At 48.7% G+C, this 19,358-nt stretch overlaps 1 protein-coding gene across 2 annotated transcripts in view; it reads left to right on the forward strand.

Moving 5' to 3' along the window:
- TTC7B (tetratricopeptide repeat domain 7B) overlaps nucleotides 1-19,358 on the forward strand; it is a 186,373-nt gene that overhangs the window by 117,054 nt on the left and 49,961 nt on the right. For both annotated transcript variants that reach the window (XM_087818586.1, XM_087818584.1), the window contains exons 14-16: nucleotides 415-487; nucleotides 3,045-3,205; nucleotides 17,111-17,227. In XM_087818586.1, the coding sequence (XP_087674712.1) occupies nucleotides 415-487; nucleotides 3,045-3,205; nucleotides 17,111-17,227 (351 nt within the window). The remainder of the gene's footprint in view (nucleotides 1-414; nucleotides 488-3,044; nucleotides 3,206-17,110; nucleotides 17,228-19,358) is intronic.

Below are 19,358 nucleotides of genomic sequence, written 5' to 3' on the forward strand. Positions count from 1 at the left end.
AAGTGTTAAGGCCAAGCCAAAACTCAACCAAAGAAGCTATCACCTTGCCAAGTACACCCGTGGCCTCACCGTGGCCTCCTGTGGTGGGTGGGCCTCCCCCTCTCAGTGTGCCGGGGAGGTAGGGGCTCAGGGTCTGCGATTCTTCGCCTCCAGGCTCTTCCCTGAAGCCAAGGGTCACCTGCTGCCGCTTCAGAGTCTGGACAAAACACGGAGACAGGCTACTGTGTCGTTCCTATATACAGAGAAGGGAAAATGCGTCACATTTGTTAACGAACAAAGGAGAAAGGTTTAAATGAGACATTCGGTAGTTAAATACGTGCCCTTGGTGTAAAAATGCAAATGGGAATACTCGCTCAGTAGGGAAAGTAGAAATGGCATCTCCCAGGTACTAACAGCCATAAAAACTTTTTTCAGGGCCCACAGTCTGTCACCTACAGATCACCAAGCAGCCTTCTACCTCGCTCTGCAGCTCGCCATCTCCAGACAGGTCAGTTTCTTGCATGTTTCCTAAACTGGGTGCCCGCTCTGTCTTGATGTGGTTCCTTTAGTTCGAGCCAGTAGCTGCTCCTCTGTTCACCCGATGCCCACCTGGAGCCAGGGGCCCTTCTCAGCGGACGGCGGCTCCTCACAGTGAAGACCCTGGTGCTCTGGTCAGTTTGGGCATCAGCTGTGTAGACACAGGTGAGCCAGGCTCTGCTTTTGAATGTTCAGTCCATACATCTGGAGGGCCCATCCTGGGGTCGGGTGGCAACATGGACACAGCACGTGACACATACCCTACACCCAGGGGTCACTGAAGAGCCCGTGTCCCTTGCCAGCAGAGCCCAGCGCTGAGCTCTCAGCAGAATGGAGGTTTAGTCACTGGCTGGGGCCTGGTTGCCATAAGGGTGTCTGTGATTGACAAGAAGACGTCAGCAGGTATAGACAGAGACACCAGTTGCTGTAAAATACGTGGAGGTGTGAACAGTTGCATGTGGTGTCTCCTTGATAGGAGAGTCAACAGTGCTCTTAGCCGAGGGACACACTTCACTGGCCGTCGCCTTCCCTGGAGCAGCCTCCAGAAGCCGCCTTTGCCATTCTTGTCCCTTCTTGTCCCCTCCCAGCTGTTCTGGAGACTCTGGCCACATGTCCGCCTGCCCACCAGGTGCAAGACACTGGTGGTAACCCCAGCACATTCCTGAGAGCTGACTGGAGGGTGAACAGAAGGTCAGCGCCCCAGACGTGCCGTTCCCCTGGCAGGCCTGGGCTGCAGGCATGCATCTGACTCCCAGAGAAGTGGCTCCCATTGGTTATCCGGGGCCTGAGGAAAGCAGGATCCCTCCTCTGGAAAGGTCCTCTCGCTTGGCATGGTGTGTGGCTTACAGCTGGCCTGAGTGCGAGCTGCTGCTGCAGCAGCTGAGCGCTGGTGAGGGCCACCTGGCCGCCCCTCCCCATCAGGACCTTCTCTCCCCTCTTCCGTGGGGCCACCCTCCTGCAGCAGCCTGCACTGCCCCTTCCTTTTGCTCAGCTCTCCTGTTTGGTATCTTTCTCAGCAGACCGGAGGCTCCACGAGGGCGGGAACCCATGTCTGTCATTGTCACTGCTTTACCTTGGCAGCCAGAACGCTGCCTGACAGGTGGTAGGCACTCAGAAGTATATACTCGCTGAAGGAAGGAACCAGCCTTGCATTCCTTCAAGTTAGCCATCCCTTCAGGACTCCATTTGGAACCCTGTGTCAGTTGGTCCCTGATGGCCTTGGTCACACTGCACACGGACAGCACGCTCACACCCTGCCCTTCAGCCCTCCCCACGGTACCAGGCTGGGTGCTGTGCCCACCCTCAGCTCTCACCCGGGGGAATGGTCAAGGGCACAGAGCCTGTGGGTGTCAGCAGCCTTTGTGAGCACCCAGCATGACGACACCAGGCCTCGGTGGCAGTGTTTCCTGCTGACCACGGGCGGGGGCTGTGACCTCTTACCTTTAGAGCCAGTGCCCTTTGAGTAGGAGGAGAGGGCGGGGGAGGAATCGTGAGATCTAGCGCCACTCTTGTCTCAGAAGTTCAGTAGCTGGGTGACCTTGCCTCTGGACTCAGCTTCTTCCTATAAACAAAGGGTTGGGCAGATGGTCTCTTCCAGCCGTAAGAGCTCAGAGCAGAAAGCCTCCATAGCCAGCGTTTAGAATTAAATCCATGAAAAGTGGACTTTCAGAGAAGGAAACTAACAGATTTGGAAAAAACGAAAGTCATGGCTTCCTACTAAGGAGGGAAGTTTCTGAGGGTTTGGGAGGTTTCTGAGAGCTGAGAGGGGTCCAGCCATGGGCCTGAGGTTGGGAGGGGAGCCCAGAGGCAGCCCAGGGTCAGCTGCGGAGGAAGCTTCACTCTCGAGCTCTCTTTCAAAATCCAACTTTGGATTGAATTCTCCCTAGTTACTGCTAAACCCGCATGGAATCTAGAGGGTGTTCAGTATTCACTTGTGTGTGTTTTATCAACCATCGAGCTTGGACGATTTTGAAAAGTCTTGACAGCCGTTGCATTTATAAGGTCAAGGTTGTGCCTGGTCCCACTTGAATGTGGATGTGGCGTGTATGTGGCAGTGCCCCTTGTTTCTTGGATCAGGTATTTGGGCTGTAGTTTGGGAAGATGTGGAGTGTTTGTTTGTTGTGTGTTTGTATGTTTTCCTGACGTCTAATGGAGGACCAGGACAGAGGAACTTGGCAGGAATCACAGGTGTCTGGTGGTTTGGAAAACTCTGTTAAAAGTTTCATAACTCATTAAGCACTTTAATTTCAGCAACACTTTCAAAAATGAGAACAGTTCATCTCAGGCAGTTTAATTCCACTAAAAACCTCTGGCAATTTATATGTGCCTCCATTTAGTGAAATTATCTTAAGCATGATCCCAAGTAGATCATGCTTAAGTTTTGCGGAAAAAGAGCAAGTGTTCACTTAGGGAAAAATAAAAGATTGGGTATTGGCAGTTACACAGGGAAACAGGGTAGTGTGTGTGTGTGCGCATGTGTGCGCGCGCGCGGGTGTTTAAAAATTCTTTTTGGTTTTGTTGTAAACCAGATACCAGAGGCTCTGGGGTATGTCCGCCAGGCTCTTCAGCTTCAAGGCGATGATGTCAACTCCCTGCACCTGCTCGCCCTCCTGCTGTCGGCGCAGAAGCATTACCACGACGCGCTGAACATCGTGGACATGGCCCTGAGCGAGTACCCAGAGAATTTCATGTGAGTGATCCTGGGCTTGTGGTTTTCCTTTCGCAAAGGCTATTAAATTTACTTCTTGCCAACCTCCTCCTCTCTAATCTGAGTTCTTCATGGACATCCCGAGGGTAAATAGTACAAAACTCCCTCTACTCTTTTTTTTTTTTCATGATATTTAGAAACAGGTACATGGTTGACCCTTGAAGAATGCAGGGGTTAGGGGTGCTGGCCCCCTGCACAGTTGTAAGTCTGGATAGAACTTCTGACTCCCCAAATCTTAACTGGAAGCCTTACCAAAAAACATAAACCGTCAATGAACACATTTTGTGTTACATGCATTATATATCCTGCATTCTTACAATAAAGTAAGCTAAGAGAAGAAAATGTTATTAAGAAAATCATAAGAAAGAGAAAATACACTTACAGTATTTATTGAGAAAAATCCACATGTAAGTGGACCCACAAAGTTCAAATCCATATTCAAAGGTCAACGGTAGTCTGTTAGGTCACCCTTACTAAGTTAAAATACTACTTGGTCCATTTTTTCCATTGTGTCCCCTTGGGCCCAAGAGGTGATTTTAGATGGATTGTGGATGAACATTTCTATTTTAAAATTTTTTTACCCTTCACCTGAGGATATGCGTATTGATTTGAGAGAGAGAGAGAGAGGGAGGTGGGGAGAAAGAGAGAGAAACATCGATCGGTTGCCTCCCATACTCACCCCAGCTGGGGAACAAACCTGCAACCTTGTGGTGCATGGGTGGATGCTCCAACCAACCGAGCCACCCAGCCAGGGCAAACACTTTTATTTATTTACTTTTTAAAATATATATTCATTGATTTCAGAAAGAGGAAGGGAAGGGAGAGAGAGAGAGATAGAAACATCAATGATGAAAGAGTCATTGATCGGCTGCCTCCTCCAGGCCCTGAACTGGGAATCAAGCCCGAAAGCCCTGACCGGGAATCGAACTGAGATCTCCTGGATCCCAGGTCAATGCTCAACCACTGAGCCAAGCTGGCCGGGCAAACATTTTTATTTTAATAGTTATTCATTCCTAAGTGTGCATTAGAAAAAATATAACTGCATATCCAAGTATTATTTCATGGAGATTATTGCTCAGAGGGAGACTACAAATTTCTTTAATGGGTTCCTTTAAAGTCAATTTAAAGAAATATATTAAGTAAGTGCTAGTAGGTACACCTGGGTGTGGCAAACAGTGTATTGAAGAAACTCTAGTGTCTGAAACTTGGGGAATGTTGCTGTAGAGCTTGCTTGTCCTGCGATGGTTACCAGGGGCTTCTTCCCAGTAGTTTCAGGTGCTTGCTATATTTTGGCAACTTCGATCAAGACAGCGGACCTCTTTCTGCATTGCTTTTATTCTCTAGGAAACGGAATTCCTTAAATCAGTCCACCAGTATTTGCACATCCCCTAAGAACTGTCACTATTAGTTGCCTTATGCTTGACTTGTCTACTTATCTTCACACGTTTCCTTGGAAGCCCTGAACCAGGCTTGTCGGTTACGCTTTGCTGAGAAGGACTTTGTCTTTGGGCTACTCTGTTCCTATTTTATCCTCAGCGGAGTAGCTTAGTAACCAGTACACAGTGGCCAGAAACAGTAAACAGCCCTGCACTCTGGCAGGTCCTGATTGTCCAAGGGGCAGGGTCAGTAATGGGGCGGGGGGAGCGGGAAGGAATGTAGCCGGTGGCCGGCCAGCTCTCCCCACTCTCAGGAATAAGTGCAGGTTTTAAGTGGATCGCCTTGGCTTGGTTTTTCTGCCTCGTCACCTCGCTGTGTTTTTAATCAGTGAGTTTCAGCAGCTCCCCTTGGAAAAGCAAACCGGTTCACACGTTTCTGTTACAAACATTTCTTTGTCTCTTCTCCCCTTCGAGAACATTCTCATTATAATCCAGGAAACCTCTGACTAGAGATTTCTTTTGTAAGGTTCAGCTCTTTGTGCAGAACGAACTGAAGAGCTTTGCTGCAGTGTTTACTTCTTGCAGATCCCAAACTTGCTCGTTTGCATACCGAGTACGTTTCTGGATCTTATCCCAAGCTGGTCAGCCCACGGGACCTTCAAGTGGTGAAAGCACTTTAAAAACTCTCCAGTCCTTTACCCGCCAGTAAAGCACAACCCGATGCAATTAAATTTGGTTTCTCTCATCCATATTTATAAAGCCTCCCCTGCCTCGCACCCCCAGCACCTTCATTAGATGCTAGACTCCTGCTTGTGGCTCCTGCGTAGACAGCCCGGGGGATCTTCCGAGAGGGCTTATTAAACAAACCAATAGCCACACCGCGCAGGAAGCAGTAAACAGCGGTGGCTAAGACGGCAATGCCTCCAAGGGACAGCAGCTGGCAGCCTCTCAGGCAGTGGAAGGAACAGCAGTAGAGATATTTGAGGAATGCAAGCCTGTTATTTTAATGTTAAGCCATAAGCTCAAAAAAGCAAAGCGTATGTCAGCAGGTCCGAGAGCAGCCGATGACTTGTTTGCTTTTTAAATATTTGTATTTCTTCCTTTCCCGAGGATACTCTACGAAGCGTTGGGCCAGATGTAGTCAGTCGATCCCATGGTTTGTTCCCAACCTGCGTGACACGTTTCAACAGCAACCTAAACAAGATTCCGTGGGCACCTGTCGTGCGCTGTTACCTGTTTGCTTGTCAGCCTTGTCTCCAGCAGGCTGTGGCTTCTCGCAGCGGGACAGCCCCCTGTGTCCTGTTTGCCCCCAGCCATACCTACCACGGACTGAGGTGTAGTTGACGTGTGCTCAGCACCTGCTAGATGGAGGCGAACCCCTTCCCGCTGATCAGCTGTTGAACAGTCAAACTGTTCAACCCAAAAGTGACTTAGCGAGCCTCTTAGCCAGGTGCAGAGAATTACAGAGCTTTCTGGTCCCTGTTAAGCTTGTCCAAGGTACTTAAACACCAGCTTTTATCATTTCATGGTGGCAGTAAGGATGAACACCAGAGAGGCCAGAACTCCAAGGGCATTTAGCTGTTTTAGCTAGTGCACTTAAGGCATTGAATTCAATGCCTTAATTGTAATCAATGCATGGTAATCACTCCATAATTCATAGGAATTCTTATTATTACTAATACAGTGTTTTCAAATACCATATTTTAGACTCTTTTAAAATTGTCATTAAATATTAAGTAGAAGCAAAAGACTATTTAAATATATTTAAAATAATAATACAACTAATATATGTATACCCCTTCTTCGTTCAAGAAAAAGAACATTAACATTGCCCTTGAATTTCCTGTGCACCCCCCATCCTTTCCTTACCTCTCGCCTCACAGGTAAACCATCATCCTGAATTCCACGCTGAGCATTGTCTTGTGGTCCTATACCATATATGTTTGTACTCCTAAATAATAATTTCTAATTTTGTATGTTTAAAAATTTTTTAGTGGAATTGCACTGAATATATCCTTATACTATTTGCTTTCACTGCTAACATTATGTTCCTGAGGTTCATCTGTATTGCATACAGCGGCAATTTATTCATTTATACTATGAATAGCATCCATTGTACAAGTATACCGAGATTTATTTCTCTAGTCTACTGTAAGTGGGTGTGTGGGTTGTTTTCATCTGTGATAAACAGTGCTGCTGTAAACATTGTCGACAGGTTCCCTGGTACCCAGGTGCAAGCATTTCTGTAGGTGTGAAACTGTTGGGTCATCCATAGGCTGTATCTTCAGTTTTACTCGATAATTCCAAACTGTTTCCCCCAGTGGCTGTGTCATTGTACACTCCCACTGGCAGTGCCTGAGGACCCGTGTGGCTCCATACACCAACACTGGGTGTTGTCAGACTTATTCTTTTGGTAATGTGGTTGCTGATTAATGGTATCATGTTGTGAGTTTAAATTTTATGTCCTTCATTATTAATGAAGTTGAACACATTTTTATTTGTTTATTGGTCATTTAGCTCTTCTCCTTTGTGAATGAAGCACATGTAGAAGTCTTTTCTCTGATTGGGTTGTCTTTTTCATACTAATTTGTAAGATTTCGTTATATAGTTTGGTTACAAGTGCTTTCACTGGTTATATGTGCTACAAAAATCTCCCAACCTGTTGTCTTTTGATGAACAGAAGCTACCGATTTTAAAGTAGCTTAATCTGTTATTCATATCCATGGATAGTACTCCTGTGGCTAGTTAAAAACCTTGGCCTCCTCCAGGACCGTGAAGATAGTCTCCTAAGTTATCTCCTGAGAGCTCTGTCATTATCTTTCACACTTAAAGCTGGGAGTTCCTCTGGAATTGTTTTATGGATGTGTGGTGTGAGGGGACTGATGTAATTTTTTCCCATATGGATCCCCAATTGCTCCAGCATCCTGTGTTGAAAAGATTCCTTTCCCTATTGCTCCATAATGCCACTTTTGTCTTAAATGTCCATATGTGTGGGGGCATTTCTGAGCTTCTTGCTTGGTTCCATTGGTCATTGTGCCCATCCATGTGTGATGGCCATTCTTTCATCATTATTTTATTTTACATGAGGTAGGTCCATCCCTGGATCTTGCTATTCTCAGGCCTTTGAGTTCAACAAGTACCACAAACAAACAAAAAAATTGTTCGGATTTTTTATTGGAATTATTTTCAATCTAACAGCTCACTCTGGGGAGAATTATTTATGACAGTGGGTTTTCTAATCCATGGTCATTATAGCTCTAATCGTCTAGACCTTTAAGAAACACTTTTTATATGAAGTTTTATAATTTTCTTCATAAAGATTTTATTCATTTTTAAATTAAATTTATTACTAGTTACCTGTATTTCCATGCTGTTCTATTTAAACCTCTATTTAAGAGGTTAAGGAAACTTCCTTTTTCCTGGTTTGCTAAAAGTTTTATTTTAAATCATTAATTGATATCAAATTTTATCTCATGTTTTTTCTGCATTTATTGAGATGGTTATATCATTTTACTCCTTTAATCTGTGAATATTGTATTAATTGATATTTTAAAATGTTAAATTAAACTTACATTCTTGAAATAAGCCCAGGCTGGTCATAATAGCTTTTTTATGGAATCAGTTTACTAATTTTGAAACAATATTAACATTTATGTTTATGTGTGAAATAGTGTGTAATTTTCCTTTCTCTTCATATCCTTGTCAAGTTTTGGCATCAGGTTAGGGTGAGTTGGAGTAGTTCTTTTTTGTGTTTTGAAATCATTTGGATAAGAGTCATGTGCAGAGTTACTTTGGAGCATGCCCAGTGCCTGAGCAGAAACGAAGAACCCCACTGCTGCTGGCACCACCCACACTGCCTGGGGCAGGCTCCCTGGGAAAGCTCAGCCTCAGGGACAGAGGTCCCGCCTCTGCCTCCCTTGGCACCACTGAAACAAGCCTCCCAGCAGAGTGAGAGCACACAGCAGGTAGAGACAGAGACGGCGGGACGTGCAGAACAGGCCAGGGTTCACAGTGCAGGTTTCCAGTGCGAGGAGGACTCAGGGTCCCTCTCGGCCTCCGATCCCAGAGAGAAGCATCACCCATCCCTGGTCCCGAAGAGCTGGTTCAGCTTCCCAGCCCCTGTGTGTCTCTTCCTTCCCGGTTCCTTCCTGACTTTAGGTGGAGGGAGCCGTTTCTGTCACAGAGCTGTGCAGATTCCCTCGAGTCCATGTCACATCGGGCCCGGGCGCTTTACCTGCTAGGTCTAGGTGAGTGTAGGGGCCCCATCTTTTTGACATCTGCCACTGTCCATTGAAATGAGCCCCAGAGTCTTATTTCTTTTTTTGTTGTTGTTAATCCCCACCCAAGGGTATTTTTTCCATTGATATTTAGAGAGTGGAAGGGAGAGAGGGAGAGAAAGAGGGAGAGAGAAACATTGATGTGAGAGAGACACATGGATTGGTTGCCTCTCGCACGCACCCCAACCAAACTCAGGAACAAACCTGCAACCCAGGTATGTGCCCTTGACCAGGAATTGAACCCACGACCCTTCGGTGCACAGGCTGACACTCTAACAGTATTTCATTTCTTCAGTTGTGCTCCCATCCTCAGACTTGGGAATGTGGGGAAACCGGGCCAGGGAAGCTGAGTCAGAAATGGAGACTGGGACACCCGCCAGAGAGATGGGGACAGGGACACCCGCCAGAAAGATGGCCTTTGGGGAGCGGCAGGGCAGTAGACTTGCATTCAGTTCACTCCCTCCCCCATTTAGAAATGACCCTTCGCTTTGTGGTTTAGGAAGAATCGATTCTTGCTTTTAGAGCCATAGTCTGATGGGAAGACTCCTATCAGCTATCTCCTGTTCACACTTGCCCTCACCAGGTGCCTGTTGACACTTTCTGTGCCGAGGACGCTTGCTCACCAGCTGCTCACTGAACCCCAGGGCGGTTCCCTGCCTGGGACCCACTTTGCGCGCTCAGCCCCCAGCCCCGCGGTCAGACAGCACCCAGGAAGCCAGCCCGCCTGCTGGTGTCGGTGCGCGTGGCGTGTGGACGGTGCTCAGGGAAGCGGCGTCCTTGATAAAGATGCCGCACTTGGCACGGGAGGATGTCGCTGACTCAGGCCGTGTGACTCCAGGGTGTTTTCAGTTTCCTGTCTGGGTCATTTCCAGCATAGTGCTGGCTCTAGGATGTTAATTGGATTAATAGCTGGAGCAGGAGTAAAAAATGAGCCAAACTGGGGTTTCTTGAGGTGACTTATTTTAGCTAAACATGTCAGTTGTTTGTTCTAAAAATATCGCTAGAAGGATGGGGGCGTATTCCAGATTGTTGACACTTTGACTGAAATGAGAAGCAAAATGTAACTGATACGGGATCTAGAAGGATCTCCTGCCTGTCAGAAAGAGGAGGCGGGATCAGACCAGGAGGCACAGGCCTCAGAGACAATGGACCGTCCCCAGCACCTGCCACTCGTGAGCAGCCTCCCCACCAAGGATGAGGGGCTGCTGAGTTCGGTAGAGGCAGGCATCTGCTCCTGGGACTTTCTGTTGCTAAGTGCGTGCAGTGTCGATTTTCCCAGGAGCCAGCAGATCTGGGAGCCTGGGCTGGGATAACAGTCACAGTGACAGCAATGCCACCCTGGAGGAGATGCCGAGTGACCTGCCCAGACTGGCAAGCATACCTTACCATGCATCCTTCTTGAGCAACCACGGGCCTTAGAAGTGGTCAGATTTCTAGAACTTGCTCAGTGGTTAAAAACTCGCGGATGGAAGCTTGCCATGCACCTCCTGGGTCAGTTACTCAACGGAGCTTTACCCAGAGAAGGTGCACGGATGGGAAGAGCCGCTCTCTCCCGGCCCTCCTGCGGTGGTTCTGTTGGCAGATGGGCCAGGAGTCAGCATTTGCTTTGGGGTTTTGGAAAGGGAATCAGGTACTCAGATTAGATCCATCAAAGGCCTATAGACTAGGGGTTCCGCCTGGTCACCTGTGAGCCGACATCTGCTAGTACAGTTGCGTCAGGTCTGCACCCATTTCAAAATGTTTGGATTTGATCCCTTTTAGAGTGCGCTGACTCAACGCAAAACGCTGCTGGTGCCCTGAGCCGGCTCCCATTTACTCGCCTGGCTCCAGGAGACATCGGAGCTTTCACCCCTGAGGGAGACCTGCCACGGAAGTGATTGCTCAGTGCTCTGCAGACTCAGGAGGTGCCCTCTGTGTGGGTGACAGTGCCGGTGGTGCCCCTGGGTCAGTTCAGTGACAATGACTCGGCCCAGAATCAGAGGCTGCTTTTTGCAGAGAACACGCCACCTTCTGCTACAGGCTGTTTGGGAAGCCCAGCAGGAGAGAAGAGGCTCCAGCCAGCACGCGGTAGGCCGTCAGAAATGTTGGTAACAATGAACTGAGATGGATTTCCATCACGAAAGCCGCGCAGGAACCTGAGAGAAACCCTCGCTCCCCTCTGGAGAGGGTTAGAGCATCAGGTAACAGGCCTGTCCCTGCCCAGCAGTGAGCCGCGTCTCCGTATTGTGGACAGTTCCCAGGTGACTCGCCTGGCTTCCAGTTTCCATCTCTCTTCTCCTGGTCACCACATGCTTTGGCACATCCCTTGTCATTTCTCTCACCATTCTGACCTGTGGCTGCCAAACCATCTTCTCAATTTAAAATTTTATTTCGACATGCTTGCCCCGGCCTCCTCCCCCATCTACGATTTCTTCTACGTGCTGAGAGGTGCTCACTTTCCGTTGGGTGTTTGGCAGCCAACTCCATTCCAGCTCTCGAGTCGTCTCCCTGGAATTGAGGGTTGGGGGCGGTATTCAAGGCCCCTGTGGGCAGATGCCACTTGCTTTTCTGCACAGCTGTTTTGCAGCCCTACCTGCATTCAGCAGACAGAGAAAGAGCAAGTCCCTGGCGACCGGAGCCCAAGAGCACACACACAGATCAGCGCAAAATACCAAGTGTTCGAGGTTCCTGTGATTTTATTTCTGAGTCAGCTGCCTGGAATACAGCATTTATAGATCCGCTAATTAGTAAGGGTTTGTGTGTTAATTAATATGCATGTTTCCTCCTGGTTGTACTTAATGAGTGCATTTTTATACTGCCAAATAAGATTGGAGGGAATTGTTACTTTAGTGTTTCTCAACTTTTCTAATTTATTTTCAGGGAGTTCTTCATCAGAAAGCTTTGTGAGACATACTAGATTTCAGAATTTAGAAATATCTACCCTTTTTGCTGTATCTCCGGCCCCAGTCTTATATCCCAGGTTCCAGACACCATTCCTTATGCTCACTGTGGACGCTCCCACCCCTTGCCTGTGCCCTAGGTGCCCCCCTGCCGGCCTGGCAGCCCCACCCCTGCGCCTCTCCCACCCAGCTCTGAAAGCCCCACTTCCTGCTGCTATCTTCATGACCCCCAGGCGGAATCTCTCCTTCCCTTGTGCTGCCAAAGAGCTTTGTCCACACATATTTGTGTTCATCCCACACCACGTGTTTATAACACGAGACTGAGCTTCTGGGGGGAAGATACCATGCCTATTCCCCTTTGGAGCCTCTGTGGTGTAGTAGGAGCTTTAAAAATCTCTGACAGAAGGATGACAAATTCATTGTCAAGCTCTGACGCATAGGTCGTCGCCTGTACAAATACGGGCCAAATAAAATAAGCAGATTACAGAGTTTATACGTGTGAGAGGAGGAAGGAGGTAGATGCTGCCTGAGGATGGGGTCGTGGACGATGTCAGGCAGTGAGGTGCTTACAGGCAGGTGGGAGGGGCGCTGGCCAGGGGACTTCCAGGCAGGCAGATGGGACACCACACGCATAGGCAGGGAGGTGTGAGGGTCTGGGATGAGCTCAGGAATGGTGTCTGGAGTCCAGGACTCAGGATGGGGCCAGGGCAAAGCTAAACTAGAGTAACAGACCAGAGGTGAGCGTGGTCAGGACAGTTTCCAGAGAGTCAGCAAAGTCTTCCTGGGGCTGGTCATTAGATATTAAATCTGGCTCTGATGAGATGCCACTTTGATCCATCCCTCAAAGTGCCCAGTGAAGTCACCAGGAGCATGATATCTTCTCTAACCTCTGCACTAAGCCAGACATGGTGGTTTATTTTTTCAAGAATTATCTGGAGAGTCTAAAAAAAATTCCAAAAATAGGGTAAAATATTATTTCTGTTAGTTTTAATGAAAAGTAAAGTCTTGATTAACTGGACCCTTCAGATGAGAATTCTATATATGCCTGACTTTTAGACAAAAGTGGCAAGTCACCAAAACACAGGCAGTGGGTTATCATTTTAAAGAACCACCTTCACATATCCTAGGAACAGTACCCCACAGCCTGGACTCTGTTCTGCAGCCCCACTCAGGTCTCAGAGCCATCATCTGTCCCCAAGCCAGAAATCCTGCCTAACATTCATGGTCTGGTCTTTTCTTCTGGTTGGACTAAACTCTTGGAGGGCAAGGAACTATAGTTTACACCACGTTTGAGTCCACACAGTAGCTAACACAGATCTTTGCATATTTTGAGGGGTTCACTGTTTGGCAGTGGGGTAGAAAACGCTGGAAGTCTGCTTCAGTGTCGGTGGTGTGGTCAGACCAGTTGAAGTCGTCCTCGGTTTCTTGTTCAGGGCCATGGAGTGCCACAGGTCCGGGTTGGCATGTCTCTTCTACCGGGGGCTGGCAGTGCGAACCTGGACATGTGCTTCAGGCTCAGCCTAACTTGCAGAATTGTTGTAAGAAGCGGTGATTAAATATTTAAAGTGCCTGACAGCTGCTGCCGCCGTTGTTATGCCGCTTGTCTTGAAAGCAGAAGTTCCTTGGCTTGCCGCTTGTCATCCCACAGATGAGGGCTCCTGTCCTTCCTGGAGTCGCATTTGCATTTGGAAGTAGGTTGGAAGTAGGTAGCTCCTATTCCTCAAGGCCGGCTTCATTGAAGGGGTGCTGTTCAACCTGAATCTTGAGAGATGAGTAGATGCTTAAAAGGCAGGAATGGATGGAAAAGGCGTCCCAGGCAGAGCAGCAGCATGTGAAAATCCCCGGGGCCTGGAGGAGGGTGACGCGTGAAGAAGTTGATCTTGGCTAGAATGAGGGACATGCACCATGGGCAAGGGATGGGGGCAGGAGTGGGTCATTTTCGCAACAGCTGACTTCTTAACCATATTTAGAGAAACGCCTCACTTTCTGCAGGGTTGGACTTGGGTGACGTGGCAGCAGATGGTCTCTGGCCGCCGCTCTCCGCGGCCCTCTCTAAAGGTTGACAGTTCCACGTACCGAGATGCCGTCCATGCTGCTTGGTCCCACGTTTTTTCATTTTCTCGTAACTTGGTTTTTGCCTCGGGGTTTCCTCGGTAGATTGAGTCTGTAATATCTTGGGGACGTCACCTGCACCAGTTAATGCTGTCACCTTCGGCGTGCTCTTCACTTCCCCACCCAGGTAACACACACCCAGCCCGACGTCTCCCACGGTCTGCAGTGTGCGAGCAGGGATCGGCAAATATGGTGACACGTCTCCTTTGTCCTGAGGTCGGTGTCATCTCTGCCTCGTGAACGAGCTCAGGGTTGGGGACATGGTGACAAGGAACAGTCTTAGCAGAGGGAGGCTCGTCGGGACGTTGCGCCCATTGTCTTGGAAGCACCCACAGCACCCGACCCTTCGCCTCTCGCCCCACCTGTGCCCTCGGCTCCTTTTCTCTGCCAGCCCCTCCGTGCTGTTCCTCCGCCTCGCCCTCCACCGTTGGTGCTCAGCAGTTCCACTGCTGCTCTTCTTGTCTGGTTCCCTTAAATCCAGCCCACACCTCTTCAACTCCGTGTCCTCAGTCAAGTGTTTGAAAGCTGTTATTTCATGTTAATTAGAAGTTCTTTTTCCAGCCAAGAAGCCTTGCACGGAACTGTTCCGCAGGCTGAGTCTTAGCGACAGGCTCTGGCATTTAGGTACAGTTAAAGGACTCGGGGTGAGTGCTCTTAGAGCCACAGCGCTGCAGGTGCAGGGAAACCGTCCCCACACACTTGAGGCCCTCCCTGGGGCAGGCACCCTCCAAGCTTCCCAGGCCCAAAGAACATCACCATGGCCCTTGGCGGGGTTTCCCCTGGCCAAAATTGCTTGGCAACCAGCCCACATCCAGAAGGGTCTCTGGCCTCCATAGGTCTCCACCAAAAGCTGACACGTGACCCTTTGGCAGCTTCTCCTTCCGTGGTGACACATCTCCCAGTTGACCCCAATTTGATGGGAGATTATGGTGGAAAAGTTCTACCACCTTCTGAGCTCATGAAGACATCAGCAAGCGTCAGCTTCTGGCTCCTTAAAAACCCCTCTGGACACCCCGAGTGGCTGTTGTCCGTTGCAGGTGGTCCTGTCAAGGCCTCAGGGAATTTCCACTTCCTGAGAGGTGTTTGAGCAGAAGCCCAGTCCTGGTCTCATGTCTGGGCTCTCTCTTTATGCCCACCCGCTTGTAGATCAGAGATCACATCCCTCTCATTACCTGGCTTTTCATTCCATCATCAGGCTTCTGCAAACCCAGGCTTGAGCAGGCTGCCCCCCTAACCCCCCTGGGAGCCCCCAGCATGCCCTTGAGTGTCCTCTCTTCCCTTTGGAGAGAGTGGTTGTTGCTGACTCATTCCTGAGCTTGGGCAGTGACTGGTTAGGACCACCCTCCTTCCATCTCGGGACCACGGAGGAAAAAGAGACTTTCCTCCTTCAACATGCCTTCAAATGAGGCCATCACACTATGCGTGGTTGAGGAATTCTCCTTTATGTCTAACTTAAATCACCAGAAACGTATTTCTTTGTATTCTGTGGTTTATCGAGAAAGTAGTTGGTGAGCAGGTGCGATTTAGGGCCCATTGGCCCCTGAACACAGTTCTAGGCACTGTGGAAGTGGGGCCAGAGAGAGGGGTTGGGCTTCTTTGACTGAAGGGAGATAAACACCAGCCACTGAGAAGGGGTGTTACAAAGACGACACTGATCATTGTTAAAGGGCCGAATGCAGGGCCCGGCACACAGGAGGCCTTCACGACGGGAGCTCCTCCCTCTCTGTCCTCTTGTTATTAACAACAAACAGCAGCTAATCTGATGCACACCGAGTAGAGACCATGGAGGTGTGAAGATGGTATCAATGGAAGACTTACTTGATGAACTGGGGCTTTAGGTGAATTTAGGAAGAGTGTGGAGAGATGCGGATGAGTAGAGATTAAGACTGAGCACATGACATATATTCATAGTTATGACAGAACCATGGCCTTTGGCGGGTGAATCTGCTGGCAGGAGTAAAGGGTCCATCTGGCGGGATGCACAGACCGGGATGGTGACATGGGAGTGACCAGTGGGAGCACTGTCTTAAAGGACCCAAGGAGGGCTTTTGACTTATTATTACAGACAGTAAGGAATCATTCATTGTAGTTTCTTGAGCTGGAAATGAAAATTATTTTTGGAGATTTTTTTTTTAATCCTCACCTGAGGATATTTTTTCCATTGATTTTTTTTAGAGAGAGTGGGAGGGAGGGAGGGAGGAGGAGAGAGAGAGGGAGGGAGAGATAGAGAGAAACACTGATGTGAGCGAGATACATATATTGGTTGCCTCCTGCATGCAGCCTGACTGGGGCCGGGGATCCCGCCTGCCACCCAGGTACATGCCCTTGACTGGGAACCAAACCCACAACCCTTTGGTCCAAGGGCCAACACTAACCACCGAGCCACACCAGCCAGGGCTATTTTTGGAGAGCTTTATAATACAGTTTCTTAGAGCCGGGCAGGTCAAGGAATAGAAAAACTATCAGGAAGGTATCTGGGCTTGTGCTGGGGCTTTCACAGGATAGAGCTCAGGACCAAGAGCTGATGTCCACAGAGAGACCTAACTAGAATGTCTGGATGGGAGAACCCTGAGCGGCCAAGAAAGAGAGAAGGGTCTAAGCTTATCGCTCAGAAGGTCTGGATGGAGGGTGAAGCCATTGGTGGTAACCAAAATAGGGAACAGATAGTGGTTAGGAGGGAGTTGGTGAAGTTCTAGCCCCTAAATAGCAGGCATAGGGAAGACCAGAGAGGGGAGGGTGGTGGCCAGATGCCTTTCCTCATGTGCCTTCAGCTCTGGCTTTTCAAAGCTCGTGAGATCTGTCCACCTTCACATGATAAGGATCATTGTGGAAGGTTATTTGCAGATATTTACATCAATTGAGTCCTGTTTTCTGTGTAATTTTGTAGATAAATCAAGATTAGCTTTTAATGAATTTTTGAAGTTTCGCAGATAAATTGGTTTTGTTCTAAAAAAGCATGCTCTTCATGAAATCCCTGTGTTCTGGATAAAATCAGTCACTCTGATGCATTTCACCCTACCACAAACGGTCATGTGGCTGCATTGGCCCTAGTGGTGAGACTCAGGAGAAGTCCCATGCTGAGCTGGGAGCTCTGGAACCCTCAGCCCTGCTGCCATGGCTTCCCTTAGTGGGGTGAGGCCTTTGGACACCCCAGTCTAGAAGGAGAACAGTAGCTTCCAAGTCTAAGCCAGGCCACTGCATCTGGTGTAAGCTGTGTCATCTTCCCTCTTTGTCTCCCACCAGACTGCTGTTTTCCAAAGTGAAGTTGGAGTCACTGTGCCGGGGCCCGGATGAGGCGCTCCTCACTTGCAAGCACATGTTACAGATCTGGAAGTCCTGCTACAACCTAACCAATCCCAGGTATGAGGCCAGCTGTGCCTGTTTTGTGTGGTCTTTGCATGGGTCCCTGCCTTTCAGTGCCCTCTGATTGCACTTAGCAGGCATTAACTCTGTCACCCTTGCGCCCCTCCAGGTCCTCAGACACAGCAGATAATAGCTGGGGAGCCTCCCATACTCCATCTTAGGGGGATTTTCTCCCACTGGCTGGTGATGCCACCAAATCATGGGTTTCTTTTGCTTTTGCTGCCACGATAACCGACTAGGCTCAGCTCACAGTTGATGATGATCTGATGATTTATGGGTAGGCTAGTTGGTTATATATTCCAGATTGGATTCTTGCAGGAGTATTTAAAAGATCTGCACAGAGAACAGGCCACGTCCCACTAAGGAGAGTAGAAGTTGCTATCGGCATGGTAAAGTGTTATTTTCAAAAAGTTAAAATCATGACTCAAACAAAAATTAGGCATGTATAAAGATTTTATTTACCTCAGAAAAGTGTTAAGGTCTGTTCAAAGGAGACACTGAAAAATAGATATGCTGAAATGAATTTACAAATAAATTCAAAAAGAGTGTCCTACAGGACAATAAAACATATTGTTGAGGTTATCTTTTCTAAAAGGTGGAAATCGATTGTATCTCAACCAGATGAAGCTCCTTTGCCTCACTGTCAGTTTGCTGTAGGCTAACTGCCCTGCAGAGCTGTGCAAAAGCCTCGTCGGGAGACAGTCTCAGGGGCCCACCCCACAGAGGCAGATAATCTAGGGACCAGGGCACTGTCCACCCCTGGCGTGCGGCTGAAAGACACCCAGTGACCTGCTGTCGCTATTTTCCAGCCTGGGCAGCTTTTCTGCTGTGTGTTTAGGTTACTAAGCGCGCCCTGCCCTATCAAGGAAGCAACGTAATAAACAGAGATGTAACGATTCCAGTGAATTCAAACAGCTGCTCATACATTCAGAATAGTTTTCCAGCTTGTAAGCAAGATGGATGAATAGCCCACATTATGGTCTTAAAAGTCAGGAGACTAAAAGTGTATAAAATTTAAATGGTAAATGTGTACTAAGGACTTGGCTTGCCCAGCTCGACCTCCCAAGAGGCAGGCATGTGGCTGGTGGCCGTGGTCTGTGGTCCTTAGCTGCTGGCCTGGGGAGAGGAGAGGTGCGATGGGCAGTAGGGAGCAGTAGAGTGCAGTCAGGGTTTCATGTTAGATTTTGGTTTACAAAAGTTTCTGTGGTGAAGAAAAAAAAAAAAGGTCACAGTCAGGGCCCTGTCAAGGGGATGGGTCCTTGCAAATTGACATTAACAGACGTGACCACAGACCCCTGGGCAGTGCAGTGAGGAGGGAAGGGCTTATTCTGGAAGCCACGAGACCCTCGCAGAGTGGGGGTGCAGGAATCCGGCGAGAGTTCCCTTGGCAGCATAGCCAGTGTGCACTGCCACCCTGTCGATGAGAAGATTCTCCCTTTTGTGGGTATGTTCTGAAAATAAAGATCATTTCAGTTTTAAAAAAAATTCCCCTTCTCTTTAAGTCTTTAAGCAGAAATAGAAAATGCTCATTTGTGTTCCCTAAAGCCCCTCTCTCCTGGCCTCAGAAGCAGCAGGTCTGGGGGAGACTCTGCCACCAGCCCAGCTACCAGGAGATACTCCCCAGGCTGGCTGCTTCCTTCCGGACCAGAGCACGTTCCTTTGCCTGCTCCCCCTTTAGAAACGAGAAAATAAATCCACCAGCGTTCACGTTGCCAGTTTTCCCTCGGCTCTCCACACCTCTCCCACCTCCCCACATTCCTCCCACTTAGCAACCAAGAATATTGAATGTGAGGAGAAAAAAAATAACAGAATTGGAAAGCTTTTTAAAAATACTTAACCAAATGCCTGGGCTGTGTCCCTACTTCCTCTGTTTCCTGAAGGATCTTTCAGGGCTGGAGCTGGGAGGAACCCGGGTTCCGGGCGCAGCCTGGATAGGGGGTGCAGGCGGGTGGGTGGGGGGACCCATCACAGAACCGTTCAGTCCAGCTACTCCGAGAGCCTTGAGGGGCGGGGTGGTAATCAGGCAGCCCCTTGTTAAGGAGCTTCCTTTGTGTTTGTTTTTTAAACTGTATTTTCTCTAGGATATAAATAAATGTCTCTCGACATCCTCCCCGAATGGTCAGGGAAG

This window comes from Miniopterus natalensis, chromosome 1 (genome assembly GCF_054644295.1).
Source record: "Miniopterus natalensis isolate mMinNat1 chromosome 1, mMinNat1.hap1, whole genome shotgun sequence".
NCBI classification, from domain to species: Eukaryota; Metazoa; Chordata; class Mammalia; order Chiroptera; family Miniopteridae; genus Miniopterus; species Miniopterus natalensis.